Source organism: Phodopus roborovskii, unplaced genomic scaffold (assembly GCF_943737965.1).
Source record: "Phodopus roborovskii unplaced genomic scaffold, PHOROB, whole genome shotgun sequence".
NCBI lineage: Eukaryota > Metazoa > Chordata > Mammalia > Rodentia > Cricetidae > Phodopus > Phodopus roborovskii.
The window spans coordinates 49,248,670-49,270,172 of record NW_026126407.1 but is presented as its reverse complement, the minus strand read 5'-3'; the positions used below and the strand labels follow the sequence as shown (position 1 = coordinate 49,270,172).

Genomic DNA, 21,503 nt, shown 5'->3' with positions numbered 1-21,503 from the left:
GGGCTTGGTACCAATGCTTGGGGAAAGCTGATAGGCAGAGGCAGGGGCTGTGGGCTGGCTGGTGGCAGCTAAGCATCCGGGAAGAAAGCCAGTCAGGGCTGCAGTGAAGCTGCCATCAGCTCAGCAATTCTGCTTGCTCAGCGGCCCCTCCTCCCTGGATCTTCAGAGGCCTGACACCCTGGAGGGCTGCCCCAGACCCAGGAATCTGCATCCTTTGCCCCAGTTATCATAGCAAATAACAGTGTGCTATGCTGCCCTCTTCCCATGTGCATGGGGAGGGGATCAAATCACATGAACATCTTTGTATCCATGCAGACCTTCCCATCAGCCCTCCAGGCAGAGCTGCTGTCCCATTTCACAGACAAAGCAGCTGAGCATCAGGAGCTTGTCCAACATTGTCATTCATTAGCAGTACCTTGGTCTCTGGGACCCCTTCTGGGCTCTAGTCGGACCTTCCAGATGTCCCTTCCAGACCACAATATGAATATTTAACTGGAACCCTTGGATTTCCTGTCCAAGGAGATATAGTTCATTTTTCTGGTCTGCACATCCCTCCTCCCGGGTGGCTACATAATGAGATGCGCACATCTGGCCTGAGGAGTGGCCCAGGGGTGCCTGTTTACCAGGTAAGCTGATGCTGGAGCTGGACAGAGAACAGGAATGACAGCTACAGGCAAGGACCAGTTCATCACCCAAAAGCAGTCCAAGAATTCTAAATTTTAACTTGCCCTTTCGGGTCTTGGTGAAGGTATATTTGTTAAAGTAGGAGGCTAAAAGATATTTTATTTACAGGTTATTAGTGTGAGTCACAACATTGAAATAGACATTTGGTGAGTGGGCTTCTGTTTGTATTTTTGCCCCAGGTCCTACAAAGATTATTTACCTTAGAAGCTGCAAACACAGCAATAATAGTCATGATAATAGCTGTTTTCTTTTTATATATTTATTTTTGTAGTGCTTCCTATGTCCTTGGCAATGTATCATGTGAAGATGAATCTAATACAGCTGCAATCCCTGCAGAGAGGCCCAAGAACATCACATTGTTCACAGCAGCTATTTGCTGAGCATTTGCTATATCCAAGATTAATTGTGGGGACAGCATCACAATTATCCCTGGAGTAAGTAGAGGGGACACACTGCTGACCCACCTTTGACAGGGAGGGCAGATGACAGACTCAGAAAGACTAAGTTACCAGTTCAGGATGACAAACCAGTAAGAAGAACTGGGACAGGAATCAATGTAGGTTCCAAGTCCAGATTCATGACCTTGAGACCCAGGGCCCTTGTAGCACACATTCAGGAATGCACAGAATCTCTAAAGCTTAATTGTTGTTTTTCAACCTGTAAAATGGGGACAGTAAATTCAGCTTTACCCCAAATGACCAGCACAGCACCTGACCCTGACAGTAACCACAAATTGGTCACTATAAAGGATCAAGGCAAGGATTTTTTTTAATTCAGAGACCTCTTCTGAGGGCCCAGCACATAGGAGATCCAGGCACATTCCCTGAGCCTCATGACTCTACCATGATCAGAATTACATGATCCTGGAAATCCTTGTACCAGCTGCTGCTTCTACCCTGCCCTTCTGGACCTGCTGCATGGTCTAGAACCACAAGAACAGTATGTCAGGTATGCATACGGTGAATCCTCACCACATTCTCTCTACTGTCTTGCTGGGTTGGGACGACGCTCTGATCCTGCTTGGAAATAAGGAAACCGAGGCAGTAGACCCTTACCCAAGATATGGAGCACAACTCTGTGTCCACAATGTTGCAGGCAAGATAAGGAGAGGCCTCGAGCAGCCCTAGCCGTCTGGCAGGCAGGAGAAAGGTAAGATCCCTTGAGGTGTTGGTCAAGCAGAAGATCCTGACGACTGGGAACCTGTGGCTGGAGGTTGATTAGGTTGGACTAGAATGGTGCAGGGCCGGGCAGGGCTGGGCCTTAAGTGGTGCGGAGGATGGGAGGTTAATTTCCTTCTTGGTGAAGATAGTTACATCCCAGTAGATACTGAGAGTGGCGAAGTCAAGCTCCCTTCCAGGCTGTCCTCGAAGAATTGTCATCCTGCATTGTTGTAGAAAGAAGTCAGAGGCTGCCAGAAAAGAAGGTGTAACTGGGGGGGAGGGGGGTACGGGTTCCCTGACACCGAATTCATTATTGGGAGATTCCTCTTCGCAATCCCTCAACACCTCCCACAGGATCCACGGGCCAGAAATGTCTGACAGCCTCTGGAGGGCCAGCACCGGTGGCACTGGTGCCCGGCTCCCCGCCCGCCCACTGTCTCGAGTCCCTCCCCCTCAGGTCCCGCAGCCTCGAGAAACCTCTCCTAGGTTTAGCCTTGCGTCGCCGTCGTGCCGGTGCTCCGTGGCCAGCCCCCACGCCGGCGCACTGTTCTCTGTCCCCGGCGGTCGTCCTCGGTTCCCCGCTGTCCGCAGAGGCCTAGCCTGACCCGCGCGTCCAAACGTGGGGAGGGGGCGTCGGGAGCGGGGGAGGGCCAATGCGGGGGCGGAGCCTCGGAGCCGGGCGCGCGGCCGGCGCGGGCTGACGGAGGTCAGCGGCCGCGGGAGCGGACCCAGGCGTCCGGGAGGCGGCTAAGACGCGGCGCGCCACCGGGTGCCCGCCGCCGTCGCCGGCTCCCGCCCCCGGGCCGCCCCCCGCCCGTGACGCGCTATCCGTCCCTCCGCGTCGGAGCCCCAGCCCCAGTCCGAGCCCGAAACCCCAGCCCGAGCCCGAGTCCGAGCCCGAACCCGAACCCGCGGAGGGCGCTGGGCGGCGGGCGGCGCAGGCAGCGCGGGCTGGAAAGGATGCGATCGCAGACGCGGGGCCGCCGCAGCGTCTGAACCGGCGAGAGCATCAAGCGCCGCGTCGCTGCGGGCCGGGCGGCGCCATGGGGAAGGAGCAGGAGCTGGTGCAGGCGGTGAAGGCGGAGGACGTGGGGACCGCGCAGAGGCTGCTGCAGAGGCCGCGGCCGGGGAAGGCCAGTGAGTGCTGGGGGTGCGCGGGGCGCGGGCGGGGCCCCCACCGCCGGGGTGCAGGGCGGGGAAGGGATGCTTTGGGTCTCCGGGGGTGGGGCGGGGCCAGGAGCGCCCAGACCCTTAGTCGGCGCCCCCCTTTCTCGCCCCAGCTCTGGAGGAGGGGAGGCAACGAGCGCCGGACCCCGTCTGCCCAGCCCCCTGCAGGCACCTGCGGCACCCACGGTCCCCTGAGGCCGCTGGCGATCACCTCTTTCCTCGGACCCCCTCCCTTCCCAGGCTGCGGGCTGATGATTTCTACTTGGGCAAATAAGGGCGAGGCAGATATCCCCCTCCCCCCCACACACACACTGTGGAGAGAGGGAGGGGCCCTTACAGTGAGGGACGACCCAGAGACTAACAATCTCTGTCACACCTTTCCTCCCAAACCTATGTTTAATAACAGGCTTTGCAGTTGGGGGGGGGGGAACCACGCTGGGGGTGTGGCTGTCCAAGCATGGCCAGTGGGGGCCATTTACTGATGAGGTAGTGAAGCAGAGGCCCAAGGTCGCCCAGCCCTGGGGCAGGCTGGGCTTCAGGCAGGCACAGCCTTGGGGGAGGGGGATAAGAACTGTGGGCTCACTGCTTATGCAGGTTTCTATAGCCCTTGGTCATCCCTGGATTCTCTGCTAGGAGAGGGGGCCAAGGATCAGTAAAGGAGCTCCCACACCATCCCTAGCTTGTTCCCAGGGGGTCCAGGGAAGGACTGGGAGCTTGGAGCTTTGATTCTAGCTCTCAGCCCTGGAGCCTCCCTAGGGGCCTCTGGAGATGGATGGATGGGCGTGTGGACTAGCCGAGTGTGCAGCTGCGCACGTATGACCGTGTCAGTGTGTCAGGGCACCTGTGCAGACACGAACTGGGCTCTGTAGGTCAACACATGGGACATGGGTGTCTCCACTTCCTACCCACAACCAGAAACTGCATATAAGTTGGGGAAAGGGGAATCCCATTTTTCCAGGGGGCTGCTGAGACATGGACTGTCTGGAAAGGCTTGTGTCCACTTTCCTTGTTGGTGAGGACACTGGTGCCTCCATGACACACAGTCTGGCTGGGAAGCTCCATCTACTAGGACTGGCTTTAGGACCTCACGGTGGAGTGGAAGAGCTTTTAGGAGAGGCAGATGGAAGAGGGTTAGGCACAGCTTTCCACATAGTGGCCACGTGTCCTTGGTCATACTGACTCTCAAGACCTTAATGGCCTAATCTGTAGGATGGAATATCTGTGGTCCCTGTCACCCCACAACATCATGAAAACAGTAAGAAGTCACTGGTGAAGAGGAGACACTCAGTTCAGTAAATGTTAATGGTGCTGATTTTTTCTGCCACCAGCCAGTGAGAACCACAAATTTGGGATTCCTCTTCCCTTCCATGTGGCAGTTGTGGGGAGGTGAGAGTACCAGGGTCTCGACTTCTGCCTCTGACTGGTGTGGTCTAAGAGACAGCAGAGGCACCTGCCTTGGCCCTTATGTCTGTACTCTCTGAGTCAGAGGGGCGGTACAATAAATCAGACAGAGAAATCCCTCCATGAATTAGCTCGGTTGTCATGGCAACGCTGGCCTGCTTTGGAGTAAGATGTATTTTGATTTAGCAAAGTACAGCTGGAGTTTAGGCCATGGGGTGAGGGGTGTCCATAAGCATGCTTAAGAATGTGTTGCCCCACACACAAGCCAAGCATAGTGGTGCACACCCTTGATCCCCTAGTGATTGGGAGGCAGAGACAGACAGATCTCTGTGAGTTCAAGGCCAGCCTAGTCTACATAGTAAGTTCTAGAGACCCTGTCTCAAAAAACAAAAATGAAACAAAAAAGAAAGTATGTCACAGTCTAGCCTAGAGATTTTCCCACAATTTTGTTCTTGAGCCTTTTAGGGTGCTCAGCTCTTCCCTCCAGCCCATGGCTCTGTTAGCCCCCACCTCACCTCCAAGGGAGTCTGCACATGCATGCACATTTAGCCGTTGTCCTTGAGAGGAAAAGAGACAACTTTAGAGGAAAGATGTTGCTACTGGAAAGGGGTTCTGTCTAGTCTTGTGGCCTAGTCTCCCTCCCCAAGGCAGGTTGAGAACACCAGTAGGAATTCCCAGAGCCCTTCTCTCTCACACACGCACCTTGGCCCACTAAGAATCCCCTTCTGGTTGTGGCTGTAGCACACACTATTAATCCCAGTACTTTTGAGGCCGAGTCAGGAGGATCTCTGTGAGTTCTCGGTCACCCTCATCTACATAGTGAGTTAAGGGTCTTTAAAATAAAAATCCTCCCAGCCCAAGTGTGGATCTGGCCTCAGGCTGGTTTCTGGAGAGCAGTGTGAGGTCTGAGGTCACAAGAAACAGGAGCAAAGGTTTGTGCACTGTTTGTGTATGTGTGTGGTACTGGGGATGGAATTCCAGGGCTTCATAAATGCTAAGTAGGCTCTCTGCCAGGAAGCTGCAGCCCGGGTCTATGTTCTGTATCAATGCAGACACCTATTAAAAAGTGAAAGGGGCCAGGCAGTGCCCACACATTTAATCCTAGCACTGGGGACAGGGGGGTGGGGGCAGAGGCAGGCAGATCTCTTTGAGTTCAAGGCCAGCCTGGTCTACAGAGCAAGTTCCAGGACAGCCAGGACTACACAGAGAACCCCTGTCTCGAAAAACAAAACGAACAAAAATCGAAAGGGGCTCCTGAGGCTGTTAACTTGGTCACCACCTGCCCCTTCCTCAGTTCCCAGGCCTCCTTCAGCTGTCTTTTGCTCCTGATTCATTCTGAGAGCCTGTCCTTCTGTTTGATAGCCACCCCAGCCCTAAACTTTCTTCGGTATCTCCTGAAGGCACTGAAGATGCCCTGAGGTCTCAAACTGCCTTCCAAGCAGTTTACACTACTCCCCTCCCTATGGGACTGTGCATTTGTGTCCTTGGAAAGGTGACCCTCCCCACAAGGGGAGCAGCCCCCCCTTTTTAAAAAAATAAAATTAATTTTCTTTTGAAACACTCTCACTGTGTAATCTTGGCTGGCTACCTGGCTACATAGATCAAGCTAGCCTTGAACTCACAGAGATCTATTTCAGCTTCCTAAATGCTGGAATTAAAGGCGTACAGATTATGCCCTGTTGGCAGTCCCATTCTTGATGGAGCCCTCCCTCCTCTCTTGAATCCTTTTTTGAGTCTTAACTTCTATACCTCTTTAAAACTTTGGCTTCTACTTCTCTGACCTCAGAGCAGCTTGCCTGGGGCTTCCATTCCCTAACCCTGACTGTAGCTGCCTGGAAGAACTATGGTGGAGGGAGAACAGGCATTTGGGAAGCCTTGGAGATTCTGAGCCCTGACTGCATTACAGTTGAGAAGAATGGGACAAAGTGTCTTGAGGCTATGCCATCATAGCAGGGGACTGAAGAAGTTCCAGTCATATATAGTTTTCAGGGCCTTATGTAAGATGTTAATATAGGACCCTTACCTGAAATCCAAGTGTTCGAATAGGGTACCTTTCTGAGTAAATACACGGGTCACCTACCCATGCAGCTGGCCCTGAAGGTGGACAGACAGCATGTAGGATGGAGTTGGCATTGTTTAGCCACCAAAGCCATGACAGAAATTGATGTGATATGCTGGGTGGTGAAGAGGCCTAGGGAGAAAAACACAACTAGTCCAGGAAGGGAAGGGTAGCATTTCAGATGTGAGATCTTGGAGAATAGGCTACATCTGAACAGACCTGAAGTGTGTGAAGGAGGGTGTCATGCAAAGGTCCTGTGGCCATGGTGGCCTATAATCAAGAAGGCTATGCAGCAGTAGCAGGGATGATGAGAATAGAGGAGAGGGAAGAGGTCAGAGCAACATCAAGAGCCCAATCACGTGAGACGTTGCACCCTTAGCCCCCACCCCAGTGAAATGGTGCTGGAGGGTTTCCAGGAGGTCTGTACTCTTGTTTTCTACTTTGGTGAGCATTTGTTTGTGGGGTTTTGCTTTGAGACAGGGTCTCACTGTGTCACTGGACTAAGCCAGACTTACAGAGCTCCGCCGCCCTTGCTCCTAAGTACTGGGGGGATTAAAGGCAGGTACCACCATACCTGGCTCCCTTTTTTAAAACTTTCATGTTTGTATGTGTGTATTATTTATTTATGTGAGCATGCATGTGCCATGGTACATGTGTCATAAACAGCTTGCATAAGTCAATTTTCACTCTCCCCCCAGGTAGGTTTTAAGGCTTGAATTCAAGTTGTTAGCCTTGCTGGCAGGCATATTCACCTAGGTAGCCATTGCACTGGTGCGACCCCCACGCCCCAGACTCAGAACTCTTCTGACTTCACCTCCAAAGTACCGCAGTGACAGGCACATGTACTATACTACATGTGGCTGTAACTTTTGGTTTTTGGGAGTTTTGTTTTGCCTGCTTTCCTTCCTGCCTCTTTCTTTCTTTTTTTCTTTCTTCCTTTCTTTCTTGTTACAGCATCTTATATAGCGCAGGTCAGCCTAAAACTTACTATGTAGTCAAGTTTGGCCTTGAACTCCTGATTCTCTGCTCTTTATCTCCTGAGTGCTGAGATTAAAAGCATATGCCACTATGTTTGGCTGTGACCTGCATTTTAACAGTGCTCTGACTTATTTGTGCAGAGGACAAACCAAGCGGTACAAGAAGTCGGTAGTGACACCAATGGGAAGGCAATGCATTGCAGGGCTCCTGCCTGAAGTGCCAGCCTGGCCCATGGTGGAAACTGTGGTATGGTGAAAAGCATGGGACCTGATGTGTTTTGAGAGTATCTTCAGGTAGAGTCAGGGGGGTTTGCCTGGGAACATGACTTAGCTCCATGAGAAAGACCCCTAGGGTTGACTCTTTGTTTTGTTTTTTTGGTTTTTGTTTGTTTGTTTGGTTGGTTTGGGTTTTTGTTTGTTTGTTTGTTTGTTTGTTTTTTTACTTTTTGAGACAGGATCTCACTCTGTGTAGCTCTGGCTGTCCAGGAACTCACTCTGTAGACCAGGTTGGCCTCAAAATCACAGTGATCCGCTTGCTTCTGCCTCCCAAGTGCTTGGATAACCAGGGCTGACTCTTGATGCCCAGGCTTGGTCTGGCTGACCACTGGTCAAATGGTATATAGTTGATGAACTGGTACCAGTAGTATCTGAGAACATGAGAGCAACCAGTAGGTGGCAGTACCTTCACTCTATCCAGGAGAGACTGTGCGATGTTGGGCCTGCCCAGCTAGTGTTAGTAGGGCCTAGTATTCAAGTAATGCTCCCAGTCTCACTAGCTCAAGTGATACTGCCTTTTCTAGCTCACCGAAGAGATCAGTGGCCAAGGCCACAGGGCTAGGAAATGTCAGGACAAAGATTCAAGTTTAGGTGCAGCTGGCTTCCGGGCTTCAGGGACTGTTAAGAGATCCACATGCTGTGCCCAGTGGCTGAGGCTGAGCCAATCCAAGCTAAGCCCTACAGCCAGCCCACTGTGACTCTACTCTCTTGGCTCCTCAGCCTTTGGGTCCCCATCGCCCACCCCCACCCCTGTTCTGAGCTTGGACAAAGGGGCTTCTGTCCGTTTAGCCCCCCCCCCCAGAGTGACTGACCCACAAATGGGTTATATAACCATGGCCCAGACAGGCAGGGGGTTGGCAAGAGTCCGGTGGACAAGGGCCCACTGGGAGGGCTTTGGTGGGCTCCCTCTTCTGAAAGCTCTAGAAAAGGTCATGGTGAGGGAGACCACAGGATGAGAGACCCTCAGAAGGGAGAGTGTGGACCCTGGTCCTATAGTTGGTCAGAACATGAAGTCTGAATATAGCTTTTGTGGGCAAGGTGGCCATTGGCATGAGTCACCTGAAGGCCCTTGCCTACAAGCCAACCTCCCTCTCTCCTTGCAGGGCTGGAGGGCATATTCACATGGCAGCCAGAGCTGGCAGCAGAGGGCTTGGAGATGTAGTCCTTTCCCCCAGAAATACCCCATTTCCGGGTGTTCCAGCCTCCTCAACCACCCCCGGCCCCATCTGGGTCCTTCTGAGAGACAGATGGGGCTGGCTCTCTCCCTCCCACCAATGGCAGGTGCTGAGCCAGTGTCCCAAGGGAGGGGTGCATGTACACATGTGTGTGCATGGTCTGATCTCCCATTCCCAGATGCGGACAGGTCAAACACCGAGAGCCGAGTCCCTGCTGAGCTGGATGCATGACTATAGACTAAGATCTTGCTCCAACAGGCAGGCAGATCACTACTACCCTCCCCTGCTCTTAAGAGGGTCTGGACCACCTCTCCTCACTGGGTCTTCCTCCCTCCACAGAGCTCCTGGGCTCTACCAAGAAGATCAATGTTAACTTCCAGGACCCAGACGGGTGAGTTGTCAGCTTGGGCAGTAGCAGCATGGATCCCAAGGGTAGATGGGCCCCAGGGACAGCTGGGCACTGGCTTCACTCCTAGACCTGTCCTTCATCTACCCAGCTTCTCAGCCCTGCACCATGCTGCCCTGAATGGCAACACAGAATTGATCTCTCTTCTGCTGGAGGCTCAGGCTGCTGTAGACATCAAGGACAACAAAGGCAAGCCTGGTCTGGGGGGCCTTGAAGCCAAGGGCAGGGGACAAGGCCAAGGGTGGAATCCTGGCAGACTTCAGCCCAAAGTTAAGACAGAACCTTAGAGGTGGTGACATATTCTTAGTGAGGGTTGGATTCAGGGTCAGGACTTAGTTTCCAATGAACTATACCTGTCCCCAGGCATGCGGCCATTGCACTATGCAGCCTGGCAGGGCCGGAAGGAGCCCATGAAGCTGGTGCTGAAGGCAGGCTCAGCAGTAAATGTCCCATCCGACGAGGGCCACATACCCCTGCATTTGGCTGCCCAGCATGGTCACTACGATGTGGTGAGGCCTCATGGGGAGTCTGGGTGGGAAGTCAGGCAGAGGGTTGGGTGGCCCCAGGTATAACAAGCCCCTTGTCCTGCAGTCAGAGATGCTATTGCAGCATCAGTCAAACCCTTGCATGGTAGACAACTCTGGAAAGACACCTCTGGACCTGGCCTGTGAGTTCGGCCGAGTAGGGGTAAGTTTTCCCCATAAATGGGTGGGGTGCTTCCTGCCTGTCCTTCTCACTTGTGGTGGGGCCAGGGGCAGCTCCAAGTCAGGACCACCCTACTCTGATCCTTCCTTCAAGGTGGTCCAGCTGCTACTAAGTAGCAACATGTGTGCAGCCTTGCTGGAGCCCCGACCAGGGGACACTACTGACCCCAATGGCACCAGCCCCCTGCACCTGGCAGCCAAGAATGGCCACATCGACATCATCAGGTACAGCCAGGAACAGAAATGGGGCCAGCCTCAGGCCTCTGGGGCATGGTGGTATCTAGGGGCACAGGCTCCTGTTCTTGGCTTGGGAATAAGAAAGGAGCACTCTCTCCTAATAGATAAGAAGGAAGGGAGGGAGGAAGGGAAGAAGGAAGGAGCCTCCAGGATAGTGGCACAGGTCTGTCATGCCTGTCACCTGAGGCAGGAGAATAGAGAGTTCAAAGCTAACCTAAGCAACATAGCAACATCCTACCTAAAAATGAAAAATAAAGGCCTTGAGTCAGATGCATATCCCAGTACTGAAGTGGGGATGGGGTCAGGAAGATGAAGAGTTCAGGGTTATCCTCTGCTACATAATGAGTTTGATGCCAGCTTGAGCTACATGAGACTCTCTCTTAAAAGGGGGTGGTTACTGGTGAGATGACTCAGCTAGTAAAGTGCTTGCCATGCAGTCGTAAAGACGCCAGACATGGCAGCCCGTGCCTATACTCTCATCACTGGAGAGGGAGAGACAAGAGTATCTCTGAGACTTTCTGGTCAGCCAGTATAGCTGGACCAGAGAGCTCAGGTTTCTGTGAAACATCCTGTCTCAAACAATAATGTGGAGGGCTAGAGAGAGAGTTTAGCAGCTAAGAGGACTTGTTCCTCCAGAATACCCAATGTTACACAGCTTACAACCTCTAACTCCAGCTCCAGGGAACCCGCTACACTCCCTCACAAGCACACACTCACTCACTTGCACATTTCCATTTGCAGACACATGCACACATACATATAAATTTAAAAAAAAACTTAAAAAGGTGAAGAGTGATTGAAGACACCCAACATCAACCTCTGGTCTCTACACACATTTGCACACATGTGAATGTGCACTCATACACTTGTACATTACAAATGGACATGTATAGACACAAAAAATGTCTGGAATATAGCTCTGGGGGAGCACTTGCCTAGCATGCATGAGGCCCTAGGTTCAATCCCTAGCATACACGCGCATGCATGCATGCATGCACACACACATGCATGTACACGCACGATACCTGAAGGAAGGTGCAGTTGTGGTAACCTGAGTGTGCCCAGATAAAGGAAAAACTGGAGAGGCTGGGGAAGATGCTTCTGTACCTCCTCAGTCTTGGCCTTGATTTGATCTTGCCACCTGCTGAAATCTTGTAGCTGCATTTAACTTCCCCAAGCTTCAGTTCCCTCATCTATAAAAGGGGCCTCACAACATTGCATACCCTAGATCTGAACAAAACAACTGCTGTGAAAATTCAGTCGTGGACAGGCCTTCTGCAAAGTGTCAGAAATACTGGTCATCATATCATTACACAAGGGCAGGGAGACTTGTCATTCAGCCTTGGAAGACAGTTAGAACCAAGATCTAGTTTGAGGGTGCTGAGAAGGGCTCCAGCTAAAACGCCTTGCCTGCCCTCTGTCTTTGCACTAGACTCCTTCTTCAGGCAGGCATTGATATTAACCGCCAGACCAAGTCAGGCACGGCTCTTCACGAGGCTGCACTCTGTGGGAAGACAGAAGTGGTTCGGTTGCTGTTGGATGTGAGTCTGGTGACCCAGAACGCAGAGAGGAATGTTGGGGTCAAGTGGGAGGCATGGGAACCCTTGACAAGACCTTGGCCTTTGGTGTATACAGAGTGGAATCAATGCCCAGGTGAGAAACACCTACAGCCAGACAGCACTGGACATTGTACACCAGTTTACTACATCCCAGGCCAGCAAAGAGATCAAGCAACTGCTTCGAGGTGGGCCGGGGTGGGGCCAAGGGCTGGGATAGGGCTGGGGAGGTCAGCTCCCAGGACTGGGGATCTATTCCCTGTATCTCCAGAGGCCTCAGCAGCTCTACAGGTCCGGGCGACCAAGGATTACTGTAACAATTATGACCTGACCAGTCTCAATGTAAAGGCTGGGGACATTATCACGGTGAGGACAGCTCCTGGGTGCTGTTGGGGGAGGGTGCAGGGCAGCAGGCCTCACCTGTGGAGGTGTCTCCCTGAACACACTTCATTTGTTTGGTCAGGTACTTGAACAGCATCCAGATGGCCGGTGGAAAGGCTGTATCCATGACAACCGGACAGGCAATGACAGGGTGGGCTACTTCCCATCCTCCCTGGGAGAGGCTATTGTCAAACGAGCAGGTAAGTCCATCCCCCACCCTTGCCCAACTCTGGAGGGAAGCAATCAAGGGTCACTCAGCCTGAGACTGGGAACTGGAAATAAGTACACTTCAGTTGGTGGCAGAGCCAGCTTGAACTCTAGCTGTGGCCAAGACTGGCATCCAGTAACCCCTCCTCCTGCCCCCCTCTCAGCAGAGTACCATGTGCATGCCTTCTTTTTGTCTACCATACCTTCCATTGTCCAATTCTTATTTTGGGTTTTTTGAGACAGGGTTTCTCTATGTAGCCCATCTAGATGTCCTGGAACTCACTGTGTAGACCAGGCTGGTCTCAGACTCAGATTCACCTGCCACTGATGGCCTCCCGAGTGCTGGGATTAAAGGCATGTGCCACCAATTCTTAGGTGGCTACTAAGGGTCCGAAGCAGACAGTGGTCTTTCCTGAGATGGGAAAGAGCAGGGATTGTTAACATTAACACAGGAGAAGAGCCAACCACTGAACCAACAGAGAAAGTGAAGCAAGGCTCACCTGAGTTAGGGAAACCAGAGGAGGTTTTGATGGCTGGTAGAGGCTAGGTCATGGGCGACACAGTCCTGGCAACATGAACCATATTTGCAAGGACAGTGGGTCAGGATCTCAGCACCTAATGGTAGAGCCTGTGGGAGGGTTGCAGGACCAACTTGGAAAACTCCATAGTATGGTTTAACGAGGCTGGAGGAGGAGTAGGAGGATGGGGTTGATTTGTCTTTTAGAGTGGACATGGGTGGAGATCAGCAGGTGGGGCAAGAGGCCCAGGTAGGTCAGCCACCTGTGGTCATCTGGTTCTAGGACAGATTTGGTCTCAGGCCATTGGGTGGCTCCTTACCTGTCTTTACCTGTCCCCAAGCACAGAGAAAGTCAACCTTTCAGTGATCCTCAGCCTCTTTGCCTATAGGGCCCTGTGCCTCTGTTACTCTGACCTGGTCTCAGACATTCAGGGTCTCTCAGGTTACTGGAGACAAGGCAGAAGGCGGCAGAATGGCCTTTATTACCGTTTCCTCTCTATGTGTGGCTATGCTTGGGCTACCCAGGGTTCAGGAAAGCTGTGTTTGGCCTACAGGTTCCCGAACAGGCAGTGAGCCAAGCCCACCCCAGGGAAGTGGCTCCTTGGGGCCCTCTGCACCCCCAGAGGAGATCTGGGTACTGAGAAAGCCTTTTGCAGGTAGGCCAGGGGCCTCCAGAGCACTGGGACAGTAGTTTTGCTGCTGGATTCCACTGTGGGGCCAGCATACTTCATGGTCTCTGTCCTGGCAGGTGGAGATCGCAGTGGCAGCTTAAGCAATGTGGCTGGGGGCAGAAGTGGTGGGGGCCATGCCCTGCATGCAGGCTCTGAAGGAGTTAAGGTGAGTGAGCAGGGAGGGTTGGTCAGGTTGGGCTAGTCAGACTTGGACAAGTGACAGCAAGTGACCTTTCTGGGTTCCAGCTCCTGGCAACAGTGCTTTCTCAGAAGTCAGTCTCTGATTCCAGCCCAGGAGATAGCCCCGTCAAGCCTCCAGAGGGCTCTACAGGTAAGAGCAAGGATCCAGGTATGTTAGCCTGGCAGGCAGGTGGCCCCTATATAGCCCTTGTTCTGCCACTTCCTTTCATCACCAGGTGCTGCCCGGTCCCAGCCTCCAGCAGCCCATGCTGGGCAGGTATATGGGGAGCAGCCTCCTAAGAAGCTGGAGTCTGCCTCAGCCTCAGAGGGCAAGGTACAGGGCCTGGTCAGCTCCAGGCCTGGACTTGGGAGGGATGGGGTTAACAGTCTGACAGGCATACCTGGCCACAGCAGTTACTGCAGGCCTTGACAGACCAGACTCTGTCCTTCTGTCTGTCTCTGTGTCATGTGCGCGTGCGCACACACACACACACACACACACACACACACACACACACACACACACACAAGTGTACAGGTGTTGTCTATCGTGTAGGCTGTGAGCTAGTGTGTGCACACTTGTAGAAGTATGCAGGGTGTTGTGTGGATGTGGAATGGTCACTATGAGCTGGGCATGTATGTGTGTGTTTGCACATATGGAAAGAGATGGGTGTAAGACACATAAATGTGTATGTGGGTGCAGTGGGTCATGTGTGTATGCACCTGTGGCTGTGAGGCATGATCTGATGGCTGAATTCCACACAGCAGAGGAGGCGAGGGACTTCTGACTAGGGTACAGAGCCCACCTTCCAGGGAGCAGCCCTACCTGAAGCCCTTCCCCCTGAGTCCCCTCCTATAGGGCCACATCTGCATCTCTGAGATGGTATGGGTATCATTGGCGCAGACATGGGGTGGGAGGAGGTCATGGCACAGACTCTGCAGGACCTTCCTGGTGGAGCTCACAGAAGAAGGCTGGAGGGCTGCAGATGCTGTATCCAGGACGACAGATCATGGAGTACTGGTGCAGTGGACACAACGGCGGACCCAGCACTTTGGCCATGAACCAAGCAGAGAAGGAGGCACAGTGGAGGTTGGGGCACAGCCCAGTAGTGGACAGGCTGCAGTTGGTACCTTGTGTCTTGCAGAGTGCTGAGGTGGTCAGTCAGTGGCTTGCCACATTCCAGCTACAACTCTATGCCCCCAATTTCACCAGTGCTGGCTATGACCTGCCCACCATCAGTCGTATGACCCCCGAGGTGAGCTGCTATGGGTTAGTTGTCAGCTGCTTCCCTTCCAAAAGGCAGGTTCCTTCTACCTGCTAGTTAATGGGCCTCCTCTTTGCCTAGGACCTCACAGCCATTGGTGTTACCAAGCCAGGTCATCGTAAGAAGATCACAGCAGAGATCAGCGGCCTGAACATTCCTGACTGGCTGCCTGAACACAAACCCGTAAGGCTCCTTGCGCCCTGGTGGCCGAGCCAGGACCAACAGGCAGATGGACAGTCAGACAGGCTGCCTCCCTGGCTATAACCCTCATCTGCCTTCTGGCGTCCTAGGAAGTGGAGTTGAGGATGGAGCCAGGCCTAGTGGTACAGAACTCAGCACTCAGGGAGGCTGAGGCAGGAGGATCATGAGGTAGCCCGCTAGCAGGGAGCTGTTTGGACAGCCTATTTGTCCATTATGGGGGTAAACTCCCTAAGCAGGTTCATGGCTAAGACTAGGGCCTGTGAGGGGAGCTGGGAGCCAGGACAGTATGCCTTCTCTATTCATGGCAAGCACCCCTATAGCACTGTCTTTTACTCATGTGGGCTGCAGATGGGCTGGTGTCAGACATGCTTGCCACATGCGTGCACACAGGTCCCATTGCACGTGTTGGCCTGTGCTGGTGGCTGACAACCCTCCTCTGGTGGCTTCTGTACAGTGGCCTTTGCTCTTATGAGGAGATGCCTATCTATGGTCTTCTGGACTGATACTGGCCCTCTGGGTTGCACACTAGCTCTGTTCTTCCATCTGTCCATGGGAGAGGTGTTGCTGGCTATGCAAAGCCTGCCCTCTCAGGGCCCTGGATCTGTAGGCAGGCAGGGCTGTACCTATATGCCCTACCTTGCTGCTCAGTCAGCAGCTCAGGGATCCTCCCAGGAGGATCTGGGTCTCATGGACCTCGCCTTACTCTGTCACCTGCATGACTGAAGGTGCCGAGTGTGGGTGCAAGAGTGTCATCAGCTGGGAGCTTGGGACGATTGGGCAGTTCTTGGTGCACACTGCATATTTGCACATTCCTGGTACGGCTGTGTAGTGAATGTGTAACAGGTGTGTGATCATGCATCTGTTGTGGGTGGGGAAACATTGTGAGGGTGACCAAGAGAGAGTGCCTGTGTTTTGTATATAGCTGGAAGCAGCATGCAGGGTGTATGGTGTGTGTACATGTATCTTTTGTGGTACTGTGTGTGTCTGTGTCTGGTGTATGGGTATGTCTCCTCAGGACAATGCCTGTGGCCATCTGATTAGGCAAAGAAGCACTTGATTATACCAGAAACCGTGTCCAGATGATAGGTATCCCAAGTATGTTTGCATGTGTTAACCTGTGTGTATCCTAGTAGTATGATTGGCATGTTGAGGAGCTGGCCTCAGTCCCCACCAAGATTGGGCCTAGGCTGTCTGCAATACTGACATTTCAGGCCTGTCTGTTTGTCCTTTTGTTTGTCTGTGCTCCACAGGCCCATCTTGTAATAGTTTCAAGTAGGTGGTCATGGTGTGAGCAGCTGGCTTGGGCTGCCCCTCTCTGTCCCCCTCTCCATAGGCTAACCTGGCTGTGTGGCTGTCCATGATCGGTCTGGCCCAGTATTATAAGGTGCTGGTAGACAACGGCTATGAGAACATCGATTTCATCACTGATATCACTTGGGAGGACCTTCAGGAGATTGGCATCACCAAGCTGGGTAAGGTCCCAGCCTGTCCCTCCATATCTGCCTGTACCTTCAGGTCCTCCTGACCAGCCTCTTCCCCATCCCTGACTCAGGACACCAAAAGAAGCTGATGCTGGCTGTGAGGAAATTGGCGGAGCTGCAAAAAGCAGAATATTCCAAGTATGAGGGGGGACCCCTGCACCGAAAGGCACCCCAGTCACTTGAAATGATTGCTATTGAGTCACCACCCCCATCTGAGCCTGCTGCAGCAGACTGCCAATCTCCTAAGATGAGCACCTTCCAGGACAGTGAACTCAGTGGTGAGCTGCAGGCTGCCCTGTCTGGCCCAGCCGAAGCAGGTGCAGCTGCTGCTGAGAAGCCCTCCAACCACCTGCCACCCACTCCGAGGACCACCTTGCGACAGGAGTCCAGCCTGGGTGGACGGGCTCGGCACATGAGCAGCTCTCAGGAGCTGCTCGGTGACGGTCCCCAAGGGCCTGGCAGCCCTATGTCACGAAGTCAGGAGTACCTGCTGGATGAGGGGCCAGCTCCTGGCACACCACCCAAGGAGGTGCGGTCTGGCCGCCATGGCCACAGTGTCAAGAGGGCCAGTGTGCCTCCTGTGCCTGGCAAGCCACGGCAGGTCCTTCCATCAGGGGCCAGCCACTTCACACCCCCACAGACACCCACCAAAGCTCAGCCAGGTTCCCCTCAGACTCTTGGAGGACCTCATGGTCCCGCCACAGCCAAGGTGAAGCCCACCCCACAGCTCCTGCCGCCAACAGACCGACCCATGTCACCCCGTTCCCTGCCTCAGTCACCCACACACCGTGGCTTTGCCTACGTGCTGCCCCAGCCAGTTGAGGGTGACACAGGGCCAGCTGCTCCAGGACCTGCACTCCCACCGGCACCAGCAGCTGTGCCCACACTATGCCTGCCCCCAGAAGCTGATGTGGAGCCCGGGAGACCCAAGAAACGTGCCCACAGCCTGAATCGCTATGCAGCGTCTGACAGTGAGCCGGAGCGGGATGAGCTGCTGGTGCCTGCTGCTGCTGGACCCTATGCCACAGTCCAGCGGCGCGTGGGTAGGAGCCATTCAGTGAGGGCTCCCGCTGGCACTGACAAGAATGTTAACCGCAGTCAGTCCTTTGCTGTGCGGCCACGGAAGAAGGGGCCCCCACCACCTCCACCCAAGCGCTCCAGCTCAGCCATGGCCAGTGCCAACTTAGCTGATGAGCCAGCTCCAGATGCTGAGACAGAGGATGGCCGGCTGGGAGTCCGGGCACAGCGCCGGCGGGCTAGTGATCTGACAGGCAGTGTGGACACAGGCAGTGCTGGCAGTGTGAAGAGCATTGCAGCCATGTTGGAGCTGTCTTCCATTGGGGGCGGGGGCCGGGCTATCCGCAGGCCCCCAGAAGGCCACCCCACCCCTCGGCCTGCCAGTCCAGAACCTGGTCGGGTAGCTACTGTGTTGGCCTCTGTGAAGCACAAAGAGGCCATTGGGCCCGACGGTGAAGTAGTGAACCGGCGCCGCACCCTCAGTGGCCCAGTCACTGGACTTCTGGCCACTGCTCGCCGGAGCCCTGGGGAACCAGCTGAGCAGAGTCATTTTATGGAGGATGGCACAGCCCGACAAAGGCCTCGAGGTCCAGCCAAGGGGGAGGCAAGTGTGGAGGGCCCTCCCCTTGCCCGGGTAGAGGCCAGTGCCACACTCAAGAGGCGCATCCGGGCAAAACAGAGCCAGCAAGAGAATGTCAAGTTCATCCTGACTGAGTCTGACACGGTCAAGCGCAGGCCTAAGGCTAAAGATCGTGACACTGGGCCCGAAGCACATCCACCACTGTCTGTGTATCAGAATGGCACAGCCACTGTTCGTCGACGGCCAGCCTCAGAGCAGGCTGGGCCCCCAGAGCTGCCCCCTCCTCCTCCACCTGCTGAGCCCCCACCTGCTGACCTCATGCAGCTGCCTCCACTGCCTCTGCCTGATGGCAATGCCCGGAAGCCTGTGAAGCCACCTGTCTCTCCCAAGCCCATCCTGGCTCAGCCTGTGACTAAGATCCAGGGCTCACCTACACCTGCCTCCAAGAAGGTGCCACTGCCAGGCCCTGGCAGCCCAGGTAGGTACAGAGAGCCAGCTAAGAAAACACAGGATCTCAGCACAGACCCCTTGCCTGCTACCCTATCTCATAGTCTGATTTCCCTTTCTGGGTTTGATGAAGCCCAGGTGGTATGGGATAAGACTGTCTACAGATCTCCTTATCTATCCACTGTGGGACAACTCTGCCATCCTATAGTGGCCATGCCTGTTGTTCAGTGAACGAGGTGCAGAAGACCAAGAGTAGTGGCACAGATGCAGGAAGACCTAGCTGGAGTTCCCAGATACAGGAGAGGGTAGCTTTCCACCGAGGACAGCAGTGCAAAGGTGCCGAGACGGCCATTGGGGCTGGATGCATCAGGCCACATCTCAAGTTTAGGAAGCATGGCATGCTAGGGAATTGTATATCCTAGCAGCTGCCATGAGAATAGGCTCGGGTACAGCATCTCTCCTGCTACATGGAGGGAACTCAATGTTTTTATTCTATGGAAGCCAGCATTGTCCTCTTCCCTGCAGAGGTAAAGCGCGCTCATGGCACGCCACCGCCTGTGTCACCCAAGCCTCCTCCACCACCCACAGCACCCAAGCCAGCTAAGGCTGTGGCGGGACTACAGTCCAGCAGCACCACCACCTCACCTGTGCCCTCGCCGGCACGCCAGCCGTCAGCAGCCCTTGTCAAGCCGTCTAGCTCACCGCCCTCGCAGAGTGCCAGCCCCGCCAAGCCCCCTTCCCCAGGGCCACCCGCGCTGCACGTACCCGCCAAGCCCCCTCGCGCTGCTGCTTCAGTGGCCTCCGGACCCCAAGTAGCTCCAGACTGTGCTTCTCCCGGGGACAGCGCTCGGCAGAAGCTGGAGGAGACTAGTGCGTGTTTGGCTGCAGCATTGCAGGCAGTGGAGGAGAAGATCCGGCAGGAAGACGGGCAAGGCCCTCGGTAGGTACCTGGGGTCTGGTGGGGTCATTGTGGTCCAGCACAGGGCGTGGCTCTTGTGGGTGGATTGGTAGGGATAGGCGGAGCCATCCAGCCGGGGTTTAAGAGTGGGTTGCTGTGGAGCCACCTAGCCTAGAGGAAGGAGGCCTGTGCTGCCCCACCCCACTGATGCATGCCCACCCTTAGCCCCTCCTCCATCGAGGAGAAGAGCACTGGCAGCATCCTGGAAGACATCGGCAGCATGTTCGACGACCTGGCCGACCAGCTGGACGCCATGCTGGAGTGAGGCGGCCACCCACAAGGGCCCACCGTACTCCCAGCTCTGGCCCGCACTTTGACCTTTACCTCAGGATGGGCACCTCCGAGTGGTGGGCGGGGGCCGAGTGGGCGGGGCATGCCCCCCCCCCCCCCCCCGCTCTGCACAAGCACAACTCCCACTCCTGGCCCAGGCCGGTTGTCAGTTTCCTGGCACAGGGGTGGGGGACGCTCCAAGGGCTCTGGGCAGATGTGCTGCCCGCTGGTGCCCATTCCTGTCTGCTGCTCCCTGTGCAACAACTGCTGGGCCCTACACTTGCAGGCTTTGCTCTGCTTGCGGAAGGCTGTTCCTCCCTTGCCCTAGGCAGACTGAGCACCGAGGGAAGATGAGGGGGGTGGCCACTGTGGCCCTCTCCCCAATCTGTGGCAGAGCACAGGCCTATGCCCAGCACAGAACTGCCCATTGGGGAACCTCTGCCAGCCGCTCTGGCACAGCACAAGGGACAGGGGGCCAAGGTTGGGCTTGCCCCACTGCACCCCAGAATATAAGCTATCAAGAGTATTAATTTATTGGGAATGAGCTGAGGCAGATTTCCCCAGAGAAACAAAAAGATAACTTTAACAAATATATATTTAAAGAGAAGAAATATTATTGATTCTATAGAAACCATTTACCAACAGAAAGGACACATGTCCGGCCTGAGACTACAGTTGTCAGGAGCTGAGGCCACCTGTCTGCCCTTCTCTTCTTTCATCTAGGAATGGCCTTGCCCTTGGTCACGAGCACACACAACTGGGAGGCACAGTCTGGAGGGGCGGCTCTGCCCAGAGCCTCTCCTCCACTCTTCTAGCTTCTGAGAGTCTGAAGAACTTGAAGGATGTGCCTTGCTCTTACCTGTTCCTCTCCATGCCCCATACACCTTGGGGAGGGCTTCTTCCTTCTGGATGTGACCATGCCCTTGGGGTGCCAGTGTGAGGGTGCACCCAGTGTGGACCCTGTGTGAACGTGGGCATGAGTACAAGGGCATGCATGCCATACTATGGGCAGATGTGTATTCAAGGTTGTGTCTGCCCCCCCCCCCCGCTCCCCCCAAGGCAGCCTTGTACAGGCAGCCAACCTATCCATCTTGAATTTCCATGGACAGCTCTGCTCATGGTCTGAGGCTGTATTGTGTAGTAATTCTCACCCTCTTTTCCTCCCTACAAAAATACTGACTGGTCTCCTCTTTCGTGTTTGCTGATCCACAAGTGTTGGGCATAACATTGACATTTCTTTAAAAAAAAAAAAAGAACAAAAAAAATAACTTGCCAAAACTGTAACTGTGGTGTAGGCTGGTGGAGGGGGCCAACTAAGGTAGTGTGGGCACAGGGCCCCTTCCAACTGTCATTCCTGGCACTTCCTTATCAGTGAATACACTGGCCATTTATCAGCCTCTGTATAGGTGGCCCAGGCTAGGGCTCTAGGAAGTGGGGAGGGTGGGTCTGGACAGGGAGCTGCTGTCAGCTGTCAATAAACAGCAGAAAACAGAGCTGCCTGGCTCACTCTTTGGGGACATGTGTGG

The 21,503-nt window shown here is 54.4% G+C and overlaps 1 protein-coding gene and 1 long non-coding RNA gene across 6 annotated transcripts; one reads left to right on the top strand and one right to left on the bottom strand.

The window, feature by feature from the left end:
* Window positions 1-1,171: 1,171 nt before the first annotated feature.
* LOC127219560 (uncharacterized) lies at window positions 1,172-2,466 on the bottom strand. Its single transcript, XR_007834277.1, has 3 exons — window positions 2,322-2,466; window positions 1,740-2,064; window positions 1,172-1,341 (listed from the first exon to the last, which is right to left on the bottom strand). It is a non-coding gene; the product is annotated as an uncharacterized LOC127219560 (long non-coding RNA).
* Window positions 1,999-21,245, top strand: Caskin1 (CASK interacting protein 1). 5 transcript variants are annotated; one of them, XM_051181221.1, is made up of 20 exons: window positions 1,999-2,981; window positions 9,239-9,290; window positions 9,397-9,494; window positions 9,669-9,814; window positions 9,897-9,992; window positions 10,104-10,234; window positions 11,679-11,787; window positions 11,882-11,990; window positions 12,074-12,168; window positions 12,266-12,383; window positions 13,462-13,563; window positions 13,656-13,744; window positions 13,825-13,909; window positions 13,995-14,092; window positions 14,904-15,014; window positions 15,105-15,206; window positions 16,558-16,696; window positions 16,777-18,780; window positions 19,275-19,689; window positions 20,701-21,245. In XM_051181221.1, exons 1-20 carry the CDS (start codon window positions 2,888-2,890, stop codon window positions 20,915-20,917), a joined length of 4,410 nt encoding a protein of 1,469 aa, XP_051037178.1. In that variant the 5' UTR covers window positions 1,999-2,887; the 3' UTR covers window positions 20,918-21,245. The 5 variants fall into 5 exon arrangements, with proteins under 5 accessions (XP_051037178.1, XP_051037179.1, XP_051037181.1 ...); XM_051181222.1 differs by lacking the exon at window positions 20,701-21,245 and adding an exon at window positions 19,873-20,086; XM_051181224.1 differs by lacking the exons at window positions 14,904-15,014; window positions 15,105-15,206.
* The last annotated feature ends 258 nt before the right edge of the window (window positions 21,246-21,503 follow it).

Coding starts and splice junctions, on each gene's coding strand:
- Caskin1 (XM_051181221.1), top strand. CDS start 2,888: ATGGGGAAGGAGCAGGAGCTGGTGCAGGCGGTGAAGGCGGAGGACGTG. Junction 9,495..9,668: donor AGACATCAAGGACAACAAAG/GCAAGCCTGGTC, acceptor ACCTGTCCCCAG/GCATGCGGCCATTGCACTAT. Junction 13,564..13,655: donor ACTGAGAAAGCCTTTTGCAG/GTAGGCCAGGGG, acceptor CTGTCCTGGCAG/GTGGAGATCGCAGTGGCAGC.